The sequence below is a fragment of the Homarus americanus genome, unplaced genomic scaffold, assembly GCF_018991925.1.
Source record: "Homarus americanus isolate GMGI-L3 unplaced genomic scaffold, GMGI_Hamer_2.0 scaffold418, whole genome shotgun sequence".
Classification (NCBI taxonomy): Eukaryota; Metazoa; Arthropoda; class Malacostraca; order Decapoda; family Nephropidae; genus Homarus; species Homarus americanus.
In genome coordinates this window covers 162,482-188,272 of record NW_024740587.1, presented here as the reverse complement: position 1 = coordinate 188,272, position 25,791 = coordinate 162,482, and the positions used below count along the sequence as shown (strand labels likewise).

The 25,791-nt window shown below is 36.7% G+C and overlaps 1 protein-coding gene across 7 annotated transcripts in view; it reads right to left on the bottom strand.

The window, feature by feature from the left end:
• LOC121875476 (tau-tubulin kinase homolog Asator-like) overlaps nucleotides 1–25,791 on the bottom strand; it is a 97,212-nt gene that overhangs the window by 12,265 nt on the left and 59,156 nt on the right. For 6 of the 7 annotated variants that reach the window (XM_042380042.1, XM_042380038.1, XM_042380041.1 and 3 more), the window contains 5 exons: nucleotides 24,715–24,940; nucleotides 23,856–24,011; nucleotides 9,346–9,710; nucleotides 2,625–4,232; nucleotides 879–1,064 (listed from right to left, as the gene is read on the bottom strand). In XM_042380042.1, the coding sequence (XP_042235976.1) occupies nucleotides 879–1,064; nucleotides 2,625–4,232; nucleotides 9,346–9,710; nucleotides 23,856–24,011; nucleotides 24,715–24,940 (2,541 nt within the window). The remainder of the gene's footprint in view (nucleotides 1–878; nucleotides 1,065–2,624; nucleotides 4,233–9,345; nucleotides 9,711–23,855; nucleotides 24,012–24,714; nucleotides 24,941–25,791) is intronic. The other variant, XM_042380044.1, reaches the window with a different exon arrangement.

Here is a 25,791-nt window from a genome sequence, read left to right as displayed (position 1 = left end):
TGATGGGATACTTTGACATTTCGGGCTAATTTTATTGGTCCAGAGCCCCAACGATATAGAATTAGTGGGGGATTAGTGTATGTTGTGATGGACTGAAATGAAGGGGGTTGATGATTTGCATTTCATTGGTGCAATGACCAAGGAAATAACAGTAGAAAGGAGAGTGTGAGGAGAGCTTTAGATTGCTAATAAACTTAAGCATGGAAAATGGCCGTAAAAGCGTGATGATGTTGATAATTTGTCTGACAGTGATAAGTAGGACTATAGAGTGCCATTCCATAAATGAGAGAAACATTGTGAGTCGACACAATTGGCTATTATAAAGAGTAAAATGTGCAGATGTAAAATATGGATAAGCCCACTAAGGAGAAAGCCAAGTTTTTAAGGGTGTACAGGTGTATTCTTGTTAATATTGGAAATATGGTAATTCCTGGAGAAATTACAATTTACAATAGAACCAAGGATACTGACACAGGTGTCTGGTATAATAGGGGTACAGTACAGCAGTGTATTAATGAATTAAAGTGGGAGCTAGAAATTATATCCTTTGTGAGAGACAGTGACTTTCTGTATTGGTGCTGTGGACTAAAGATCTGTGATCAGGTAGTTGTAGCATTTAGGAATGATGTGGAGAGATCATATGTGACAATATTTATTTTTTATTTTTTAAATTGTAGACTCAATGTGAACAAAAAGGGAAGCCAAAGATGTTTAACAGATTAATGAGAAAAATAAGATTGTGTCTGAGTCAAGGAATTTTGTTTAGAACATTAAACTATGAATCCCTGAAACAGTATACAGTACATACAGGGTAATCTGATAAAAATACTGTACTGTACACAGAAGGCAAAATAATAAAGACAGAGTGGAAAATTTACCTGGCAGCAACATCTCTGGCTGCAGATGGAGGTTCTGAGGAGGGAGGACGTGGTTTTCGTGGGTGTGAGCTTTCTGACTCACTAGAATCTTCATGCTGAGGCTTGAGGAGGTAGGAAGGCACACCTCGTCCACTGTCGTAGTAACGACCACCTGTTCCTGCTTCTATCATGGACACTCGTTGTCTACTGAAGATAAAACAGGGAAAAAACATTACATTTCATTTGTTCATCTACAGCAGTGATTCTCAAACTGGTGTCCATGGACCCCCAGGGGTCTGCGAAAAGTTTTTGAGAAATAGTGAGTTTAACGTTTGTGAGAGATTTGGCGATTCCAATTCACAGGATATTTTGGATTTGGGTTGAAATGAACAAATGCTTTGGACTATGATTTATTCTTTGATTATTGACAATATTTGTATGCGTCATGGTATATAAGGGGTCCTTGGTTGAAAACTTTTTTGAGAACCCCTGATCTACAGTATATAAAGTTCAACAAGGACCACCATTGTAATATTATTTCTATATACTGTACTCAATAATTAATTAATCTTTTGTTAGCAATGTTCCATTTCTCCCAAGATTTTAGCATTTTAAGCACATATCAATAACACTTACCCCTTTCACTGTGGGAGCCCAAAAAATTAATCATCTCCCTATGCAGCACTCTTCATACCATTAGCTTTTCATAATTACAGAGGTCTTTGAAAGGAGTAAGTTTATCTTTGAATTCTCCCACATATCATCTACAGGTATCAGTCCCTCTGAGGCAGCTATTACCAAACATGCATAAGTTAGACCTGAGTTTGTTGAATCAAATGTGTATGGATGTGGTGTGAAGTGACTTGATTTACAGATTCACATTTATTACACTCTTCAATGTTACCTACAATTACTGGGCCAGGTTCATTATCACAAGAATATAAATACATTACAGTGTATTTTGTTTGTTCTTCATCAACTGTTTCTTTTACATTATCCAGCATATCACACACACTAGGTTCATCATCACTGTCTTCTAAGTTATCAGAATTAATTACATCCAATACATAGACAAAGAAAATTCTCTTTTTGGTTGGTTACCCTGAAAGTGTGCAGTTGTTGTACTGTACTCTCTTTCATGACATCGTGATGAACACTGACTACCAGATTCAAAAGAATATCCCACATTCAATAGCAAAATCAAGTGGTGCCAACAGAAGAGATTTATAACCCCTGCTGTTCATAAGAGCAAGTGCAGTAATTTCTAAAGTACCTGACCTATATATGTCACACCTGCAGTGTACGGAATAAAAAACGCTGTCACAAATACTGGTCATATGCAATGAAAAGGTCAGTTTCAACTAGGCAATTTTACTCATCCAAATATTGTTTCCTTTCTTGTGATTCCTGTGAGTTAGTAGTATTTCTTGAAAGGCAAATGTTGTACAGTACTTATGTTATTGGCTGGTTAGAGGAAAGTGGGCTACAGTACAGTACTTGATGTTCAGCAAATATAAATTTCTTAATACAGTACAGGACAGTAATGTGATTTCAAAATGATAAAAGGAATACTAAACAGTGCTGTTATTATAAAATTGGTGGTTTCAATGGTAGTAAAGAAAGGTGCAGCATTTATTCACTTACTGATCTGATGAGATAAGCTCATGTATAAATATGAAAAAATTCTTAAAAACAATCAGGAAGACCATTGGTTAGATCATCAGTGATACAAATTCACAATACAAAAACTATCAAAATATCTCTTACCTCTGACGGTTCCTGGACTGCAAGAGAGCAGGTGGCGGTGGGTTCACGTCAGACATTGGTCGAGTGCGACGTCGCTGGAATCGAAGGTTGAGCTGTGTCTCATCAGTGACATATTTGTCTACACCTTGTCGCCGTCTACGCAGTGCTGGTGTAAGGTCAGCAAGATCCTCACTATGGTCTTCTTGGCTGGCAGAATGCTGATATTCACAGGAAGCTACTGACCCACGTTCACGGCCCGATCGATGCTCTGACACACCACTACGTGTGCTTAATGAATCTTCTTCATTACCTGGTGATGTAACCTTTTCTGCTAAGGCCACAGAAATTCTACGAGCCGCCTCAGCACGTTCTGCTTCTGTATACCGTGGACTTCTACCGCCTGATGGTGTATTAAGGCTGCCTTCAGGCTCTCCATCTTTGGCAGTGCGAGCCCACATAGGCACAGGAATGCGACTTTTTTGAGAAGAATCATCCTGTGCAGCAGGTGATCTCCTTGAACCATTTCCCCGTTGCCGATCAGGTGACAGGGAAGATCTTGGCTGTAGGTCAGTTGGCCGGGGTGTATTAGTTTTGGAAGACTCCTCAGAACCCTCTTCTAACAGATCCTCACAGGAGCGGCGATGACGGGATGATCGACTACGACGGCCACCACTTTCACTGTGTGGTGGTGTCCCTCTCGGCGATACTGATGGTGTCACTGTCCGTGACCTGTTAATCATTGTTGATACTTGGAAGGCTGCAGACAAATCATGTAAATTGATAACAGATATCTTTCTAGCATCATCACTTTCAATCTTTTCTTCTAAAACAAATTCTAGAGACTTTCTTCGCTCAGACAACAGAGACTTTTCTTCATCACAAATTGTATCTTGTCGTGTTCTTCCTTCAGTCTCTCGTTGACCCATAACAGTTTCATAGCGCGATGACTCTGGCAGTGGAGCACCCATAACAGTCTCATATCGTGAGGTCTCCTGAACTGTTGTGACTACAGTGTGATCGTGTACGGCAGATTCATAACGGCTGGTATCGGGTGGATGGGCTGCAGATTCGTAGCGAGTAGATTCAGCATCACGGTCTTTATTATCTTCCATGACTACTGGTAAAGCTACAACTCCTAGTCGCCGTCGAGTATCGTCTTTTTTACCACTTCGCCCCTCACCCTTGTCTTTGAGTGGTGTGTCTGAAGTTTCACTGTTTTTATGACCATCATCCTCTTGTTCATTTCTAGGTGAACCACTCTTACTATGAGTCTTCTGACCAGGTTGCTGTGACAGATCTTCTGGAGGCGGAGCATCGTAATAGACAGAACGTTCTTCAGGATGTGTAATTGGGCTAGATTGGAGGGAAGCAGATTTATTTGTAGTTCCAGGAGGCAGGTCTAACATGGATGGTGGTGGTGGTAGTGGTGGGTTCTCAGCCCCAACATTAAATGCAGCTGGTGCAGGCACTACACTAGAGAGTTCTTGGCGAGACACCCGAGTCTGGCTAGTTACTATAGTGGTGGGGCCAGCAGGTTCAGAAAATTTTCTGTCCTTATCAAGTACACGGAATTCAATTTTGCCACCTACCACAGCATCATCCTCTACACCTTCTTCTGGCTCACAAACACTGTAAAAATAAACATATCAAGTTCATGTGAAAAATTAATGCAACAGAAAGAGAAAAATTTAGGGAAGACTATTGAACAGATTTAATAATCAGATATCAATTTTAAAACATTAAATCTAATAGGTGTGATATACTGTAGTATTCAGGGCCGGATCCAGGCCAATGGAACCGATGCACTTGCATCGATCAGAAAATTATGAATAATGCAAAAGTATCATATGCATCGGTCAAATAATTGACCTATTGGTAATGTGATCTCATTTTCAGTGTTGACATGCATGCCATTCAGCTTTTGATTGTAGCTGTCATTTTCTGTACCTGAGTGGCAGGTTTGACAAACCTGGGATAAGGTCACAGGTAAGGTTACACTCACATCACCTGAACTCCAGCTGGGATACCCCCTTATGGCATCATGTGGCAGTCACCTTTGACAATGTCAGGTAACCAGGGCTGGATTAAGGTTGTGAGGGGCCTAAGGCTGATAACAGGGAGGGGTACATATATGTATTACTGTATATTATATATATTTAATAACTGTAGAACCTTACTAAACATAGCAAAAGGAATTTACTGAACAAATTAACCACCTTGTGAAGTTGTGAACTTGTGACAAAAATTTAATTTTAAGAAACACAAATTAACACCTACGGTAAACCCGAGGGCCTAAATATCATGAGGGCCTAAGGCTACAGCCTTATGGTTATTCGGGCCTTGCAACTAACACATTCACCGCCATAATTCCTTACATGGAATTCAATACAGACCTTTTGTACAATCACTGATAGTTTTATTTATTACCAGCATAGATTTAAGAGTGGAAGAATATCTGAAAGCAATATTTATATCGAGATCCTGGCTTACTGAAGAGAAAAGATACGGTATGTATGGTTTACTTACATCCGAGGGCGATTTAGCCTAAATCGGCAAATGTGCTACCTGACATTATCAAAGGTGACCACCACTGGGCGCGGTCATGCCTCAAGGGGGCCTCCCAGATGGAGTTCAGGTGATGTGAGTGTAAACCTCTGTAAGGTGACCTGTCGGGAGAGTTGACTGTCTGGCAGTATCACTGGCAGAAAAATCAGGCTGCTGGTCATGATATACCAAGTGACATCTGACACTCTCCAGAGTGTCTACCCCATCCTCTTCCCTAATGTGATGGCTGCCATGAAAGTGCTAGCTGTTGTGCCCATCACAACCGACAAGTCTGAGAGCTCTGTCTCAACACTGAGGAGGCTCAAACCTTATTTCAAAAATACGATGGGCCAATTCCAGAGACGTTTTGAAATCTGGGCTAGCTGCAACTACAAAAACTGAAAGATTGCATCGGTCAAATTTTATTGGATCCGGCACTGGTATTACAACAAATCTTAAAAGGAGTACTGTACTGTATTGTACTTTATTGTACTGTATTGTACTGTACTGTACTGTACTGTATTGTGCTGTATTGTACTGTATTGTACTGTACTGTATTGTACTGTATTGTACTGTACTGTACTGTATTGTGCTGTACTGTACTGTACTGTACTGTATTGTACTGTATTGTACTGTACTGTACTGTATTGTACTGTACTGTACTGTACTGTACTGTACTGTACTGTACTGTACTGTACTGTACTGTACGTACTGTTCTGTACTGTGCTTTACTTGTATTTAATTATTTCACAACTATAGTGATAAAGGAGTGTTAAACACACCCACTGTTAAAGGCAACAGCTTAACAGGTAGAGTACAGGAGAAGATTACAGTAATGATACAAAGTGGGAAAAAACAACGAATGGTGAAAATGTTTGTTTACTTAATATGATAAAAGCGAGAGTTTCAATTAACAGTGGTGTGATTTCAGCCAAAGTAGTGTTGTCAATTATGAAAAACCAATTAATATAAAATATTTTTCTACATTATATCTGCTAATATAATTTTCCATTATGTAGTGAGACATTCTCCTAAAAGGCAATTCTCAAAATTAGAGAGACCTAATTTAGTGTATACTATACGGGAATATGCAAAACATCTAACTGATACTGCTTGCACTATAGACCAAATTTAAATTTCGTAAAACCGAATATTTAGCTTAATTTCAATTGTTAATTGTAATGCATCATATGGTAATAAATACATACAAGCACTCCCCGACTTACGACGGGGATACGTTCCTGGACCCTGATCGTAAGTCAAACTGTTCATAACTCTGTGGTTGCGAGTTAAAGATCAGCTGTTGAGGAGCACTTTGCAACATTACTCTCTACTCCATCTCTCTAATTACCCCCATCTTTTTCCTTTCTCACTCCATATTTTAAAATGTTATGTAATGTACAGTATTTCAGTATACTGTCTCAATTTAACAGAATCCGATATAACAAACTCTCAATTTAGTGAGGTGTTATCGTTGTTTTTGAACTCAGATTTTCGGGGGGATATACATAACTTTCTTCATTTATTTTTACTCAGTTACATGCGCACACCATCCTACATACATATTATGAAAAGAAAATTAAAATAAATAATTGTCATAAGGGCAAACACATAAAGGGAATACGTATACTGTACATTTCTTTGAACACGAGTTAGCTGGCTCAGTGGGGAGCTGAAGCAGTGTGCCCAACAAAGTAGAGTGCTCCACACTTACCGGTAGTTTGTAAGTACAGTACATTGTATTACAAACGGTCGTAAGTCCTTTTTATTTCTTTAAAGAATTTAATAGGGCGATGATCGTAAATGCGGATGATCGTAACTCGTACGGTTGTAACTCGGAGAGTGACTGTACAGTGCTTATAAACTAAATCTTCTAACACATCAGTGTTTTCAATTCACTGAAACATATTTTCAATATTTTTTACCTAAGTGGCAGCATATTGAAATGTCAAAACCTTTTCAAGTAAAGAAAGGATTTGAAATTAATACTGTATACATATTTATGTAATAAATAGCAATTGGCAATAAAGTTCCTAAATACAGTATCAAGATGAAATACTGTACAGTATGCATAAATATAAATCCACTCAGTTTATGATTAGTAATGTATAGTTTTCCAAACTTACAGAAATAATAGGCATTAGCACTAGAATACAGTATACCAATTTGGAACCCATTGAATAGAATTAATTCAAAAGAAAAAAGGTACACAAGGCATGCTAAACCTATCCCTTCTGCAGCAAGAGATAAAATGTACTGGAAAAAATATATGAAATACACAATATAGGTATCCCTTGCTGTACAAAGGGGTTAGGTTCCTGAGAGACGATTTGTTAAGTGAATTTTTGTATGGTGAATAAAAGAACATGGGAGGAAAAATAGGGTTTGGTTCCCCAATGACAAGAAAACTCTAATATACAGCTAAAACCATAAAGGAAAAGCTAAATGAAAGTTTAACACAACTGCCATTTGCATAGACAATGGCTGCCCTCAAGCCTTGCCTCACCATAGCAACCAAGCCCAGTTGGGGACACCACCTCTGCCGACCCTTAGCAATGCTCACCTCCTGCTCTCACACACATCGAAATGTTTATTCCCTTTATGTTTTTGACCTTACGATAGTTATTTCTTTTACCTTTTTTGCACATTACTGTAAGTATGTAGGATTGTATATGCATGTAACTAAGTAAAAAAAAAAGTGAAGAAAGTTAAGTTTATCGAACTGAAAAATAACCATAACATAACTCCTACCTCAGCCTGGTAGGAGAGCACTGGGGGTGGAGTGACCAAACCAGCTGACTCCTGGGTGCGAGCGATTTGAATTTTTGCCGGAACCCAAATTCGTATAAGAGGGGGAAACTTTCATAACACGAAAAAGATGTGGTAATTTAGGAAATTAATATAAGCAAATTTTTGTATCTCTAACGTCTGTATAGCGAGGGATACCGGTAAAGTAGTTTAAAGTATTTTTTGGGCAGGGAAATCATAACATCACCAGATACAAAAGTATTCAAGCTTCAGTTAAACATTGTACTGTACCTTGCATAATACTGTACAATATATAGTTTGTCATTTTGTTGCACAGTGAAAATGGGTGAAAGCTTAGCAGAGTATTGCTTAAGTTACATCTGCCTAAAGTAAACATCCAATGTTTGGATACATCATTTTGGGTAATCTTTGCATAGAAATAACTTCCATTTTGGTCTAAAACTTCTGTTCACATATATCTAATGATTGTTATGATAAAATCATTAAAAAAGATGAAAATTTATAAACAAAGTGAAAATATAAATTATTTGAGGGGGTTAAGTAAATTTTGGGGTATCATTTTGTAAATCAGGAAATTAACCACATTGTCACTGTCAAGACGAGTAGCAATTTTGATGCTTCGTTGGTTTGGTGGTGATTCATTTGGGTTTAGTTAGTGTTTCGGGTTAGGTTCGAACTGGTCCCTGAGTTTAGTTGAGAGTGTTGTTGGGATGAGTCACACAGCAGCTGCGGCTGAGGTAGCATGGGTCGCCCTCAATAATCGTATAAGGGCAACATTACTAAAGAGTTAATTAGTGTGCAGAGGTGGATGTCCTGGAGGCTGATGTTGTGGCCTGGCTGGGAGCTGTCTCTCATCGTGTTGTGTACACAATATACACCCAGTGTCATGCCAACAAATGTTAATCAATTCGGCAGTTACTAATGACGTTCAAGAGTGAGAAGACCGGATACAATACATCAGTCTGTAAACTAAGATTCCTATGTGTGCAAATACAATAGCTCCAACTAATGAATGAACCAAGCGGTAGTTTAGGTCTCATTGTTGGATAAAAATTACTTGTTTGCGTACATAGAAATTTACATTATATACATGTATGTTGTACAGAGTAGTTGTTTTATAGTAAATTAATGTTTAATTCCTTTTGTTTTTCACCCATACAGTACCACACCTTAAATCAAGCCTTTTTATTTTATTACACTTCTTTTAAGTCCCATGGTCCCATCTAGTGTGTGAGTAAGTCACACACTCAATAACACTCTCACAGTCACCCAAATGCCAAATAATACACTATATGCAGACTCGGCAGTATTCACTGTACAGTATAAGATCCCAATCATACAAACTTATATGTCCTCAAAAATGTTACTGTACTTAATATTCTAAAAACCTAATGAAGAATGAAAAGTACATAAATCAATGAAAACTAACCCAATATCTGGCATGCTTTGCCGACGCTCCGGGGTGAGGGGAGAGCCTTCTCTAGAAGTCTTGACACAAATACCACGAGCAACATCTAATTCATAGACAGCATCAGTGACAGTAGTAGTGTGTACCAATGGAGGTTCCAGCCCAGGACGAATGTGACTAGATAGTTGTGGGTTGGACCAGGCACGTGGAAGGCTAGTAACTTGTCCTCCCAAGTCAACCTGCAGTACACCTGTAGTTTCCATAGCCAAACAAGCTACTGCCGGTCCAGATTCTTCTAATCCCCCTGATGCCTTTGTTACAACACGAAATTCGTCTATGCCATGACTTCCCGCTACACTGCCTCCGATCATCGTCACATCCGGCACCTGAGAGGGGGTCAAAACACATTAGTCTAAAGAAGAATCAATGATAACTACTGTAATGATAATTCAGTGACAATACTCAAGACATAAACTGGTATAAGAAATATTCAGAATATTAGTGAAATGCTTACCACAGTCATAAAATACAGCTCCCGCCCTCCCCATAGTATAATTACAGTACATAGCTGAGGAATTTACTAACATATCCTGTAAGTGCATTATATCAACTGAAGAGTATATTGAAGAGTACATATACAGTATTTTATTTTCATACATACATACATGATGCATCTAGATACATAAATGCTTTATGCCATTATCTTTAACTTGCTTAAGTGTGAGGCTGTCTCTGGCAAATGACAAACTGCTCAAGGTCACATGTTTGGCCAAGGATCCTCGTAAAACACAAGTCTCCAAGGTCATTCTGGGCAGTTTGAGTGCCTACCGACCATCACACAAGTGTTACCGGCAGAGCCCACCTTATGCATGGTTCTTGACCACTTGCTAACATAACACTTAGATACATTTTACTTACTTATGATTTGGCTTGAGGCCAATATTATGTATGTATTAATGGTTGTAACATTTGCAAGCCACGCACACACCATGATGCAACGGAGATTAGCGTACACACGGGGCAGCAAAAGCATACACACACATGCGGTTATTGGGACACGTCTGATAACACTTCGGGGATCACCTGAGGAGGACCAGTAACAGGCGTTGCTCTGAGTTTTGCAGTTGTGCGACATCAATTTCAGAAGCATCAGCGTTGAGCTTAGGCCACCAGGCCTAAAGGCAAGGTCATCCACAAATGATGTCTCCAGGTCATAGATGTTATCATGATAGTAGTTGTAGTTAGGATGGTTGTTGGTCCCATGGTAATGGAATGGTTGAGTATTTAGCTGAGGAGTGGGCAGAGCTAGCATCGAAGGTGGAGCCCCGAGATGACCACGTGTAATGTTGTCTCCTCAAACAGCACATTTCTTCTCTGCCGCAGCGTCTGCATGGGAACCCGGCGTCACAAGGAGGTCTTCACAACACAGACACAACGCCGCCGCTACACCCCATCTATGACATGTGACTCCCACCCCATAAACTTACACCTACCCTATGCAACAACTCCACCATCTTTCCATCTCTCCGCCTTAATCTTCATCTAAATCAAATACTGTACCTTCAGCAGTAGGTGATGAATACAACAAAAAGTCCTCCCACAAACTTTGTAATATTTGTTCATCTAATATGATGACATGAAGAGACTCACATAAAGTATATTACACTTAAGCTAATGAAATTTGTTTATTGCAAGAACTATAAGGAATGTATGTGATGTGTACAAGCCAAAAGCTGCTCATTTAAGAATTAATGCATATTCAAGTTTATTACTATAGATTAAATGCAATCTATTCCCTAGTATTCAATTTATTTCATTGACTACAACAGAAACATGACTAATTAATTAAATGATGAATTAATTGGCCTTGGTTGCCTATGGAAGTACTACAATGATAAGAGTTAGTGTTAATCATTTCTTTCATTGATGGATCCATTTTCTGGATGAACAAAATGTTTTACACCACCAAATGACCTGCTATACACACACACAGTACATTCATACCTAACACTACTCATAAAAACGTTACACTTTCCCATTTATTACATAATTTTTTTTTTTTATACCATACTGTACTATCTTTCCTTAGTCTTTACAGTATACTTATTTCCTTGCTGGGGTATTTCTCAATCTAACAAATTTCCAATCTTTTAGCACAACCTAACCAGCAGGTATTATTTTATTCTTCAACAAAAATATCAATCTTGTTCTTGTATCTGTGACCTTAGAAGGGACAACACTCTATTCCACCTTACTGTGAGTGCATGAGAAAATATGTATGATGATCAAGAGATTTTTATATCAAAGCTTTCTGCAGGTATCGTTAAAATTAAAATAATCAATATAGTGTATAGAAAATGGTAATATACACTATACTGTACATGGTACAGTACCTGATAGATGCTAAGCTAATACAAGTCTTATATCCTCTTGAGCAGTTTGATTAATAATTGAGTTAGATATGAGTAGCCAATTCAGCACTGAACTATTTCAAAGATTTTCTTGGAGCACCATACAGAAAAAAGGCTCAATACCTATTTTCAGTGTCAGGCATAAAACATCACAGCATAATCTTGCATACAGTACATTCTGCAAGTGAAATCTTTAGCATAAAAAATCTTAATGAGAAAATTATGGATCTGAAGCAGGTTACTTCTGTCCCTTATATAATACTGTACGTACAATAATTTAAACTGCATTGTCATATGTCTTCATCAATATACAGGGCTGTATCATTCTTATTATACAGTATACAGTACTGTACTTTATATTGCATTCTTTTTTCTTTAGATATATAAGCTAATAATTTCCATCACCCTATAAATAGTCTCTACTCTTCATATAAGTAGTAGGTAGTAGGCAGCTACCAAACATGGAGGTTGCCTGGGAAGATATTGGAAGCATAATGTGTTGTCTAATGGTAGACCCTGCTGCCATATGGCATCACGAAAATTGTGACCAAGTCCCAGGTTGTTGATCTGACTTTCTGCCTCATTTACACACAATTGCAGAGTCTCAATTGTTTCTCTTACCATTGACAACACAACATACATATATTGTTTCTCACTTTTTATCCTTTTTTCATATTTGTATTTCTTTTTATTATTATTATTATTATTATTATTATTATTATTATTATTATTATTATTACATTTTCGCCCCCCAGGGCCCGATGTGGGTCAGTGACCTGTGCCCGGGTGGGCTAATCCCTGTTTAAAAAAAAAAATCCTTACTTTAGCATTTTTTCATCATCCAGTACAGGTATATTTCATTGGTTACTCATGAAAAAATTTTCTCACTTATTATTTTTCTAAACTTAAGAAATTTACAGATTGAAAACCATACTGAAGATATGGAACACTTCCTATTTTTCCAAAATTGTAAAGTACCTCTAATTTCTCTATTTCTCATTATCATCTGTATCATATTTATTAAGAGTCTATTGCAATTAAGACATAACAACTTTGTATTACCACAATTCCGCCCTAGTTCACAATCATTTAGATCTTACTCTTATATCAGGCATTGCCACATAAATACTGCACAGTTAATTGATCATACATATTCATAGCACACACCCACTTTTCTCAACATTTAATCATAACACTGATTACTCTCACATACAGTATACAGTAGTTATTTCTCTATGAAATCACTTCAACAGTCTTCTGCATTAAAGAATGTCATGATGCAATTTGATGGCTTAACGAGCAAATCTTCACGTATTACATGAAAACCTACATTAGCTTTTGTGTATTATCAACCATAAATACAAAAAGCAGAAGGTTGCACCTTGGTCACAGGTGAAAGCCCTATAATTAAGGAAGTAAATGGATTCCCCTTTTCCCAGCATTGGCTATTTCCCTTAAAACATGAACCAGATGACGTAATTCTTTTTTCTGCCCAGTGAAATGTGTGCTCAGTTTACTTGACAATACATATTCAGTATATATACTGGTAATTAACATTAATGTATTGTTGCCTATGAAAGACTTGAAGTTTCCAATCAAAGATAAAAATATATGATTCATTAAAAAGGTCAACCAGCTTTAGCTGGGATGTCACTTATTTCAAGAAGTACAGTACAATACTGTATATGATTCTGAAATTCCTTCTGATGCCAACTTTGTCAAAAGTGTGTGATTCTGAGTGCAAGAGAGTTGTGAAGATATAAAAACTCAAAATATCTTGGCAAGTCTCTCTGCTCATAATGTTACTGTACAAGGATTTCTATTGTTCAGTACTATAACTATAGTGTGACAACTGTTCAATAATTCAAAATTAGTAGAATCCTAATCAAGAGAAAAAGATGGACTGGCTTCAATGTACATCTCAAAGATTATCATTAGTTACATCCAATTATTAAGAGATTCTTTTCCTTATATTCTGTGACAGCCAAAACATCAAGAAAGTTAGAAGCAAGAACACAGCATATGAGATGAATGTGTGTGAAATGCATGAAGATCGTTCTCAGCAATTATTAACACAGAAAAGCGGAAAGAAGAAAACAAAGAAAAGATATGTACAGTACAGTACAGAGGAGGTGAAGACAAAGGAGAAGAAAGAAATATCCAGACTTTGTTGTGTAAATGTCACTAAAAAGTCATGATCAGGTAAAGAAAGTTTTTTACTTCTCTCACAGCAGTGTTCTCATAACCTTTGATAAAAGATACCTTAAATATGCCTTCTAAACGTGTATAATTTTATCGGAAAATATGTACTACGCAACTATAAAACTTTGATGACTGATTATTATTTGCATTCACAGCAAATATTAACTTTATATTCGAGAGATTTAATCTGTGGCAGCTGATCATTTACAACCTAATGCATCCTGTGTGTCTTAGAACTAAATTAAATGATTATGGTACTCGGGGAGTTGTTGCACACCTCACCTCACACATTCAACAAAGAAAAGTATTGGTAATTCTTGGTACAGTACTAAGCACAAGCTTGTAACAAATTTAACAGTACACCCCTGTATATATACAGGGGTATAACATATATACACACACACACACACACACACACATATATATATATATACAGTAATGATATTGAAAATTATTGGGAAAAATGCCTGCATGATTAAGAAAATAGTAAATGAATAAATGTATACATAAAGAGTTAAAGAACAAAGAGAAAAATACCAAATATACATTTGTAAATAATAATAAGATAGAATAAAAAGCTAAAAAAAAATCCATTAAAAACAAATCTGATTATAATACTACCTGCACATAAAATAATAACCTCCCACAATGAACCTCTAATACAAAAAAATATATGTAAAATTGCAAATAAAAGACAAATAAAATCAACAACAGAAAATGTAATGGCTTAATATGATGTATGAATAGCAACTTTTACAAAACAAAGAAAAAATAATGTTACACAGGTATATAAGAAAATCACAAGCTGGATGGTATATTATATGCAGACTATAAGTATGGTGAATTTTCATATGGAAAGTAATCCTCAAACTAAACACTAAAAAATGAAACTGAAGAACTTGTTGTGAGACGATGGAGGGAAGGATGACATTTTGTTAATCTCATCAAGTACAGTACTGTATATAAGTATGGTACTCATTCTTTTTCATGTTTAAAATACGACACCTTATGATTCCTAGGCTAGTTTGTCCTTGTGCAATAAAACAAAAAATCTATTTGTTGAAGATAACTTATTATCTACTGGAAAGATGTCCATGTTCATGCAATGGAAAATACTTTGGATAAATCTATCCATCTGACTATTAGTGTGTGTCTTAAAGGTTTCTTTAATACATAGTTTACTTGTAACTATTATTTAAAAATTTGAAGAATATTGAGAAGTTTATGAACAAGCAAATCAGTGTCATTTGTAAACTTTTGTGATACATTACTGTATACAGTACTAGTTTTTCTTTACAATTCTGGTAATATTAACATGTGTACAACTATGTTCATTTACTGGGTGTGTATGTTGACAGTGAACTGAAGTTCTCAGGCCATTGTGAGAAGAAGGTGAATCGAGCAATTAAACTGTGAGGTCTTATAAGAAGGTGCTTCCCCGTCTGGAGTACTGTCACCCTATCTGGTCCCTGAGATATGGTAAGGACTGTCAGTTGATTGAAAATGTCCAAAGGAGGGCCACCAGACTGGTACCTGAACTTTGGCACCTCAGCTATCCAGAGAAATTAGAGTGCCTGCAACTGCAACCTAATTGAGGTGCATAAACATCTCAAAGGGCACTATTCAGTCGAGTGTCCATACCTGGAGCTGACGGACGCCTGCCCCACAAGGGGTAACAGCTCAAGGTTGAAGAAGCCTCAAGTCCAGAAAATTGTGAGGGCAAACTTTTTCGGAATGAGAACTGTGAACTCTTGGAACAATGTGCCAGACAGTGTTGTGACGGCACCAAGTGTGAGCTGTTTCAAAACCTGACTTGACCAACATTGGAGCAGGTTCAGATACATTCAGGAGCCAGTGCATGCCCAGTACTTGCCAAGAGTGCGTAACAGGGACGTGACCGACCATCCAAGTGGCTAACGAGCCAATCAGTGGTGAAGAGAATAAAAGTAAAAAGGTAAAAGTATTATCTGCTACTGAATATCAAAGCAATGAAAATCATCCTGATTTATGAAGAAAAGTGAAACAAATTATACTATAAAGGATGAACTAACAAGTCTTAAACCAAACTGTGAACATACAGTACAGTACAATACAATACAGTACAGTACAGTACAGTACAGTAGGTATTCATCTTTGTGTCATAAGCCAGTCAGCTAAATAGAGACCATGAACTCTTTACCAAAATGCAGGAAATGGTACACCAGCTAAGTACACCCCTTAGACCATATTACCCAGGGCAATCCATAATCTAATAGCGAAATACCAACCTGTGGTCATTCTAACAAGTACAACCATCAGCAAAATAAATTGATGCAGGACTAATGCCAGGCAAACCAACATAAGCCATAAGTCTTGACTAAGAGTATATAATAACTGAAATTTATAAGGAAAGTGGAAATCATAAAATGGGTTGCTTAATAACCTCTATGAACATTACAGAATATTAAAGAGATAGCATGGATTTGGTAATAACTAACCTTTAATGAACTGCTGAATATCAGTGTACTGTATACTAGGAGGAAAACTTATATAAGTTATGATTCAAACCTCCTCAATTATCCTGCACAAGAAACTGATCAATGTAATATGACCGCTGTAAACTCTCTGGACAATAGTATGGACCAGTTTGAGTGGGGATGACCAAAAATCACACAATTTGGTATGACATAAGTTCAAATTTTTCTAACCATGATACTGTTATTTAAGGAAAGCATTTTCCTTTATCTCTAGGTAACAAACTTTGATTCATAAGGCAATACTGTATACATTCTTGTCCATCAATTGCAAAATTGAGTGAAAGCCACCATTGTAAACTGAACTGGTTAATAACATTTCTGGTTAGCTGCCTCCTACCAGGCAGCTCTCATTTCAGTTTAAACCAAAGTCTACAGGTCGGTGGCCCAGGTAGTCTCCTCTCAGAATGACTTTACAGTGGATGATATCTCCCTATTACAACTATCACTCTTAGAATGATTAATGGAATGAAATTGTCATGTGGACCCATGACAAGCGGGATACCACAGGGCAGTGTGTGGGCTCGTTGTTATTTGTTTGTTTCATAAATGACATGCCAGAAGCTGTATACTCTTCCATACAAATGTTTGCAGATGATGCCAAGTCATTCATAGAAATTAAAAACCAAACAGACTGTGAAAAGCAACAGAAAGATCTCTATCAGCTTCAAGAATGGTTGAAGAAATGGCTGCTAAGATTCAATGTCGTAAAGTGTAAGAGGCTGCACCTTGGTCATACTAACAAAGGAGACATATCACATGTCCTAACGAGATAAAAAAAATAGCATTAATAGAGACTGAATGTGAAAAGAACATGGGTGTGTATGTTGACAATGAACTGAAGTTCTTGGGCCATTGTGAGAAGAAGGTGAATCAAGCAACTGAACTGGTAGGCCTTATAAGAAATTCATTCAGATAACTAAACGGTCCATCCCTTGTAACACTCTTTAAGAGTGAGGTGTTTCCCCGCTTGTAGTACTGTAACCCCGTCTGGTCCCTGAGATATGCTAGAGACCGTCAGTTGATTGAAAATAACCAAAGGAGGGCCACCAGACTGGTGCCTGCTCTACGAAACCTCACCTACCAAGAGAGATTAGAACGCTTGCAACTGCTTAGCTTATACTATAGATGGGCAAGAGGTGACCTAATTGAAGTTTATAAACATCTCAGAGGGCACTACTTTGTTGAGCGTCCATACCTGCAGCTGGTGGATGCCCGCCCCACAAGGGGTCACAGCTCAGTTGGTGAAGCCACAAGTCCAGAAAATTGTGAGGGCAAACTTTTTTGGAGTGAGAATTGTAAACTCTTGGAACAATCTGCCAGAAAATGTTGTGACAGCACTGAGTGTGGGCTCTATCAAGACCAAACTTGACGAACACTGGCGCAGGTAAAGATACCTTCAGGAGTCAGTACATGCCCAGTACAGGGGGTCCCCGGGTTACAAATGGGTTCCATTCCTGAGGACATTCTTAAGTCGGATTTGTACGTAAGTTGGAACACATGCTATGTGCATACCATACTTACAGAACAATGTTTGAAATCCCACTTTAACATAGCCTAAGTCCTTATATACATCTAAAATCACTAAATTTAAGACAAAAATGAAATAGAATGACAACATACAGCAAATGAAAGTAAAAAATAGGTCATCACGTAAATAAAATACTGTAAATTTCAAATTTAACCCTGCTCGTATCGGCGGGCATTCGTAAGTCGGGGACCCCCTGTACTTACCAACAGTGAGTAACAGACATGTGACCGGTCGCCCAAGCAACTATCAAGCTGATCAATGGTGAAGAGGATAAAAGTAAATGCAAAACTTAAAATGAAAATTTAAAGCAAAGGTTGCCCTTCCACTCAAGGGATGCTACTTTTAATACTTTATTTGGCTAATGCCAAGTGATTTTATTCAGAACACAGGGGACCCCATATACAAAGGGTGAAAATCTGGTCTGACCTTCATTGAGTCTGAGTCAGCGTGATAAACTGGGACAGTAGCAGACAGATATTCACGAAGGATAATGTTTTCTCTCCTGTTTTAGATCTGTCTGAAGCCTTTACTCACACCTTCTCTAGTGACATGCCAAAGAAAACAGGAGGATGTGGTTCTTTGTTCCTATCATTAATTTCATAAACTCGATATTTGGATCTTTTAGGTATTCATCAATCTACCCACCATTTTAGTTGTAAATTAAGAGAGGGTTTTTAACTTCAGGTAGACAACAGAGATCACTCCTTGGGGTTTTCCTTGTTTTTCATACGTTTAACCTTTCTGAACTAGGCCGCTGGGTATTGGTTTGTAACATTCTCTGAGAGAATTTCACTGCCTACGATTTGATAGGGAGAGTGATTCTCTTAATGCAAGAACCATTAGTTATCACTTTATCAAATTCCCTCTAATGTTCAAGGATAACACTGGAGTAACTGGATTAACCCCGTTGAAGGAGTGTACATCGTGTATATCAATCTAGCCTGTTTCCTCCCACTTTTCTAGCTGGTTGCAACAACAAGAGCTGTTTGACAGAGGTGGCTGTCCAGAAATGAAGGAATGATACCGAAATCCCATTTCCTTGTTAAGCCTAAGCTAAGCAGCTCTGATGTCCTACCTCCTCCAGTGGACACATGTGTAGCCAACTGGGAACTAATATGAAAAGGCAATCCTAGATCCAAAATGGCAGCTATAGTGAGTGTGTGTGTGTCCTGGTCAGATTGAAATTGCACTATTAGCCCTCCTTCTCAAAGAGGGCAATTCTCACTTCAAATCTCCCTTTTAAAGGGTGATACATAGGGAGGGATTGTAAAATCAGTTCATAGTTACCACTGCAGGGGTCTTTCCGGATTTTGACCTGACCGGTATTGGTAGGGCAATAATAACAACTGACTGACTATGGACTCAACCAGAAAAGAGGACTTCAGAATCATACAATAACTTTTTCTAGAGACAATGGGTTGAGTAATGATTAAGTTTAAAGATTTAATCTGGATATGATCAATATAAAGGTCCTCCTCACCTTTGAATCCTGAACTGTTGAAGTCCAGTGCAGAAATGTCACTCGCGTAACTAATATAATTATCATGAGGTTTTAATTAGTATCACTAGGTTACAAGTAAGTTCTCGGTAATTAGTTACTCAAACTAGCGTGCATCACGGCCACAACACACACATATGGGCATGATGGACTGAATGTTGTAACGAAAGGATATATTGAGGTCCTTATAATCTGAGATAATTTGTGTTGTATAATATGTCATTAGAAATATAAGTATTCTTGTTAATGAAAACTTTTGTAATGGAATAGCACAGACGAGTTTTGCACATAAATTTAAGATCTTTTACCACTGTATTATAACATTTGAGAAAAAAAATCATTTTAATAACCAGTCAAAGGTCCTTGATGATTTATACTGAATTTGCTCACCATAAAAATTTCCTACAACAGTTATTTGAATGATTCATAATATGGTGACAATACATTGCTACACATATAAAGATATTCTCAATAAAAAGTGGACACCTGTAGTATGTACCTGTACACTATGTTATTCGTACATTGAGATGAAGTCTAAAAATTATTACAGTACACATGTAATGGTACTTCCATGATAGAAATCATGTTAGTTGAAATACAGTACTGTACAGATATACTAACATTCTGAAGACTTGGTTTATGAGTGGGTGATACTGTCACAAAACACATCCATGATAGTGCAAGACTGGCTACCATTCTTACCACCTGTACTAGCTAGGTCTGTCTTTGGAATAGGGTTTTCCCTCCTTTTGTGGGAGAAACACATATAGAGTAAAATCCAGTTATCAAATATATCCAGTGTAATTAGCCATTAAGAGCACTGTTGTTTCCAGCACTGAGTCCAGATTAACCAATATACAGGTACTGATTGCTGTACAGGCAGTCCCCGACTTACGACAGGGATACGTTCCTGGACCCTGATCGTAAGTCAATTTGATGGTAAGTCGGTTTAAGTTAGGTTAAACCACATTAAAAACAACAATAATATCTCATACATAACAAATAATGTAAATACTGTAAATAAAGTGATGTTAAACAATATAGAATAATAAAAATACTGTAATGTCATAATTGAGATTTCAATTAAAAATTTTTGTGATGAATGTACAATAGGGATCCCGTTAGTAAGTGCGGATGATCATAAGTCAGACAGTCATAACTCGGGAACTACCTGTACAGTATAGTAAATATGCCTTGGTTAAGCATGAAACTGTAGATGAAGCATCTGCTGATGAAGTCATTTATTAAAATTTTGCTGAATTCAGTGCCAACTGTCCTTGATACAGTACTGGCTGTTTTCATATCAATTAATTTTTGATGAAAACATGACCAATTAAATTAATGCTACTAATGAAATATTTGAATTAAATCAAAGAGGATTCAGTTGATGATGTTTTATCTTAATATTAAAAAATTATGAAATACCCTACTGAAATAAATTACATATATACAATGCATAGGGATATAGATCACTTTCACTAAATCTTCACTGAGTCAAGATAAATTGAAGTCAAAATAAAGACCACCTGGAATTAAAATAAGGATGACCAATCACATATTTGGCCTTAATTGAGATGCTTTTCTGTACCGGTACAGTAATCTTCTTTCTTATTACAAGTACTGAATAGCAACAAGAACTTCACTTATACCATAAGAAAGCAGAATGCTAACTTTCCGTATATTTTCAGGGTAGCTAGATCACTGACTGTTGTTCTTCATTGCCCTTAATATATAAAAGATAAAATGATACCCAAAATAAAATTACAATATATCTACACCTTATTGTACATCACTTACAAATTAACATTACATTAATGTTATGAAAACTGACATGAAGTATAATCAAAGCACTTAATACAGTAGCCACGTCATTACTCAGCCTTACCAAGAGGACTGTCATATTGCTTCTACCTTTGGACTCTGAAAGTCGCTCTTATGACATTACTTATGTAGTTATTGATTTTTACAATGGTAAATTGATTTATCCCTGTGAGGACCAGTGAAATTGGTCATCGGCAGTATAGAGGATCCTCTTACTGTGAAATTATATACAAAACCATACAAAAATTATAGGATTGGTAGGTGATAACCCTCCCACCTTCTTGTCTAAATTGTACTTGCACAGGTACTATGGTTCAATTTAATTACAGTTCCTTGTACCATACTTCACTTGTAGTGATAAAGAAATTGAACAGAAACTTTTTATTGTACTACTGTATATTGTACTGTACTGTATTGTCTATAAAAAAGATGCACCTGTACAGTATTTCATATTTTCATTGAAATGAAACACTGTACATTTTGCTTTAAACTTTTAAGTACTGTAGTTGGTTCAATCAAAAAAATCAAATACATTACCAATATACAGTATATTGTACAATACTGCAGTAACTGTATAAGAGGAAACAATAGTACAGGTATAAATAAATTAATCCTCAAGTTCAGTACCACCCTATAGATTAAGAAGACACTTTCCAGACTAATGTAATGAAACTGACAAAAACCATCAAGGACCCTTCCAGTGTGAGAATATGAGTGTTTATTGTTATCATAAACTGTACAGGTATATATATATAGAGGTACTGTATGTTATGAGTTAAAACCAAGAGAATTGATGATATGTCAAGCATATTTGTGTGGATCAGGTCGTATTCAAGAAAGGATTAGTAAGGAAGGATAATCAAAGCAATGGGCTATGGAGCACAGGCAGGGATAGGTCACCTATGTTACATGCAATCTTGAAGTTTGTCCAGTTTTACAAATCCCAATTTGCATAACCACTGGGGGTAACATACAATATTAACTATCAAGCAATAAAACATTTTCAAGTTAGAGAAAAGGAATTCACCATTTATAAAATATGTACAGCATATTATAGCTGTACTGTATTATATAAATTATTTTGTATTACTGTTCACTAACCGTAATTCTTTTATGTTGGATGAAATTTAATTTATTTCGTCTTAATGTAGTGCAGTTTAGTACTACCTTTCCATTACCCTATTTGTCATAGTCAATCTATTGATTTCCTTTCAGTAAGACAAAGAATCTAAGTAATATATAAGCTCCATCTTCATGTACAGTACTGTGCCTCAAGTTTACTACTGTACAACTAATGAAATACTCTGTATAACACCTTCTGGAACACTCTGTATACACACTTAACCTTTCTTTCAAGATTTGGTTTTACCTTTATTTCAATTCATTCATTGTTATTGCAAAATCACTAAAACCATTATTTTTATCATTCCAAGCTCTACTTTTCTCTATTTTATAAACGTTCTTGATAAATCTGTTAACAAAATACCCTCCTCTATTTCCATCTTCACCTAAATTTTCTACCTTTACTTCACTTTCATAAAACGTAACCTACTCCAATGCTAGTTTAACCTTCACATTAATATTCTTAATACTGTATGTACAATACTAAAACTGGAAAACTTTAAATTTCAAAACTGCACATAACACAACTACTGGCCAGATAAACGGCATGAGTATCAGATGAGGGAGATAAACTTTGGCTTAGTTACAGAGATAAAAGGAGGTAGGAAGTATGGGCACTTGACTATAACAGCAAATATAACATATAGAACACATAAGAAGATACTCTAAAGAAGATCTAGTTGAATTACATAATTCAAAACAAAGGATTTGAAAGTCAAGGATGACCACACAAACATATTATAATGAACAGAAGTTTCACATAAGTATGGCATGTAAAACACATTTAGGAGACACATGATACAAGGAACACATATATGTACTGTGCTGTATATCATACATGCTACAGTAGCAGCTAGACAGAAGCAATAGAGATATGTTAACAATGTCTGGGACACAAGATAAAAGTTCACATTGGGAAAAGTCATGTGCAGTAAATGGATTCAGACAGGTAGAGTATAAGTCTGTCTTTTTCCTCAAAAGAAAAACAACATGTAGTAAAAACAATTCCAGGTTACAAGGGATATATGTACAGTAGTTAAAACAACTATCTGTGCAGGTGGGGGTCGATATGCTCCAAAATTTTATGTGTGACTAGTGACAGCCCTCATATACCCAAATTTATCGCCCATGGTCACATATTGTTTCCCACAAAGTATGCAGAGATAGTTGTTTTAGCTACTGTACATATTATAAGATTCAGTAATATGAATGAGGTGAAATGTGGCCATAAGCATGATTTGATATATGGTAGACAAAGATGGGTCAGACCCGAGGTGACAAGAGGTAAAGCACACAAAAATGGGATGAACCATGATGACGGACAAGAAATGGTGCAGAAAAGCATTGGATCAGTAAACAATAAGGATGGGGGTTTAAGCAAGGTAAAGTCTGAGAGAAAGGGAATGCAAGCTGGGTATTAGTAAGGGTCAGACCTGGGTGTGGGTGTGGTGGTCGGAGGAGCGGTGACGGTCATCCTCACTAATTCTGGAGAGCTCGGTACCAACTCGCCGAGATTTTTCTGTGGTGCCCACCTCCTGCACAGGTGTCATGGTGGTGTCATCAGGCCCACGGGATGAAGGAGACACCAGCTGAGGGCCACGACAAGTGTTTCTTAGCGCAGTAACTCTTCACTACACACACACATTAAGGAAATGGCTGACACCTATTCTATACCAAGTCTCTAAAATATGTACTTTCAAAGTTTCTCACAGTTCAAACACTGTGTGAATGTCCTGGTGTTCATGTATGTTACTGTTCTCCATATTAGGGTATTCATTATTTGACCTAACTCAGAAAAGTATGCTGGAGTCTGAGAATGTGTTCTCTATCATGTTATTAAGAGCAGTATGAACAATAAATACAAACATTAATTAGGAAAGCAACATACTTACATGTACAGTATATGAGCCAAGTCTTCATTGGGATTCAGACTTTGAGTAACTGATTAATATGATTACACTTGCTTATCCAGTGCTCACTGAAGATTATGCAGTTCAAAATATAATTATTATAATAACGGCACAAAAATGCACTGTCATTCATTACTGAATCAATGTGCTTTTAATAAGTTCAATTTAATGATTAGATGGACACATTTACAGTATCTACTACTCTAATAAAGGCTTTAGCTTTAAATTACACATAAGGCTACTTACATGGTGATGCTTTCTGTTCTGGAACCTCTGGAGATGGTTATTTCTGAAGACTAAACTATGTTTAATTTACTTACAGACTGGCACTGATTGTCCTCAAGAGTGAGAAGAGTAATAAGCTACTCAAGAAGTGACTTACAGTTAAGCGTTGTTTGTGTTCAGGGCTCTGCAGATTGTCAGCTTTGAGCTCATTGTCTGTTTCCTCAGAATCATCAAACTGTGATTTCCACTGTGATGCTAGAGTAAGGCCACATCCACCACCCTTAGTAGCTGGCTGAGACATATTATCATCATCAGCCAGAGCAAACTGTGTGATGGAGAGGTCTCTATGACCCAGATATTTGGCTCGTTGCACCGGATGGAACCTAGGAACAGAGAGTAGGTCATCTGAGTATTTCTCCAATGTTATAACACATTTAAAATAATATTCAATGTAAAATCATGTTCAGGGTGATAGCAGCAGCTTGACATCACTAAAATCTTTGTTTATAAGCAGGCAGCTATTTTTCTGTGTCAAAGCCATACAATACTAAGACTACTGTACAGTACTGTATTAGCCTCTATGAGTGTTACATAAAAAATTATTCCTTAGAATCAATGTAAAGTAACTACATATTTCATTAGTCCATATAAAAACACATTTCTTGAGTCCATGTAACTGCATAACTCCTATATCTACTTTCTATATATTGCACTGCAACTCTCTCACAAAACAATGACCTTTCTCTAATTTGCTCTATAAACAAATATTTCCAGAATCTGTTATTCACACCATACTGTACATACACAATTACACATCCACCAAGAAGGACTAAACACATCAATTCCACATACGGTATCATAGAATATTAATTTTTAAGGTTATCTACTTGATTTTTCATGAGTGAATTACATAATATTTTTAAAATGTTAAAAACAATATAAAGGCTTTACTGTACATGTGATGCTCTAGAATACTGAAAGCTTTACTTTTCTTTACATATGACACAGCCAATCATGAAAGATTCAAAGATTCAAAATGCATTCATCACTGTAGCACACATAAACCATCACCTCCCTGATTAAGTGAGGCTTATATCCATAGTCACTTGTATCAATGTCATAATATTTCACCGAGATGAATATTACCAATGATTTAAGGTATGATTAAAAGCATACTATTTCATAAAAAAATCTGTCTATTTTACTTTTATGATTGATTGAATATGTTGTTTAC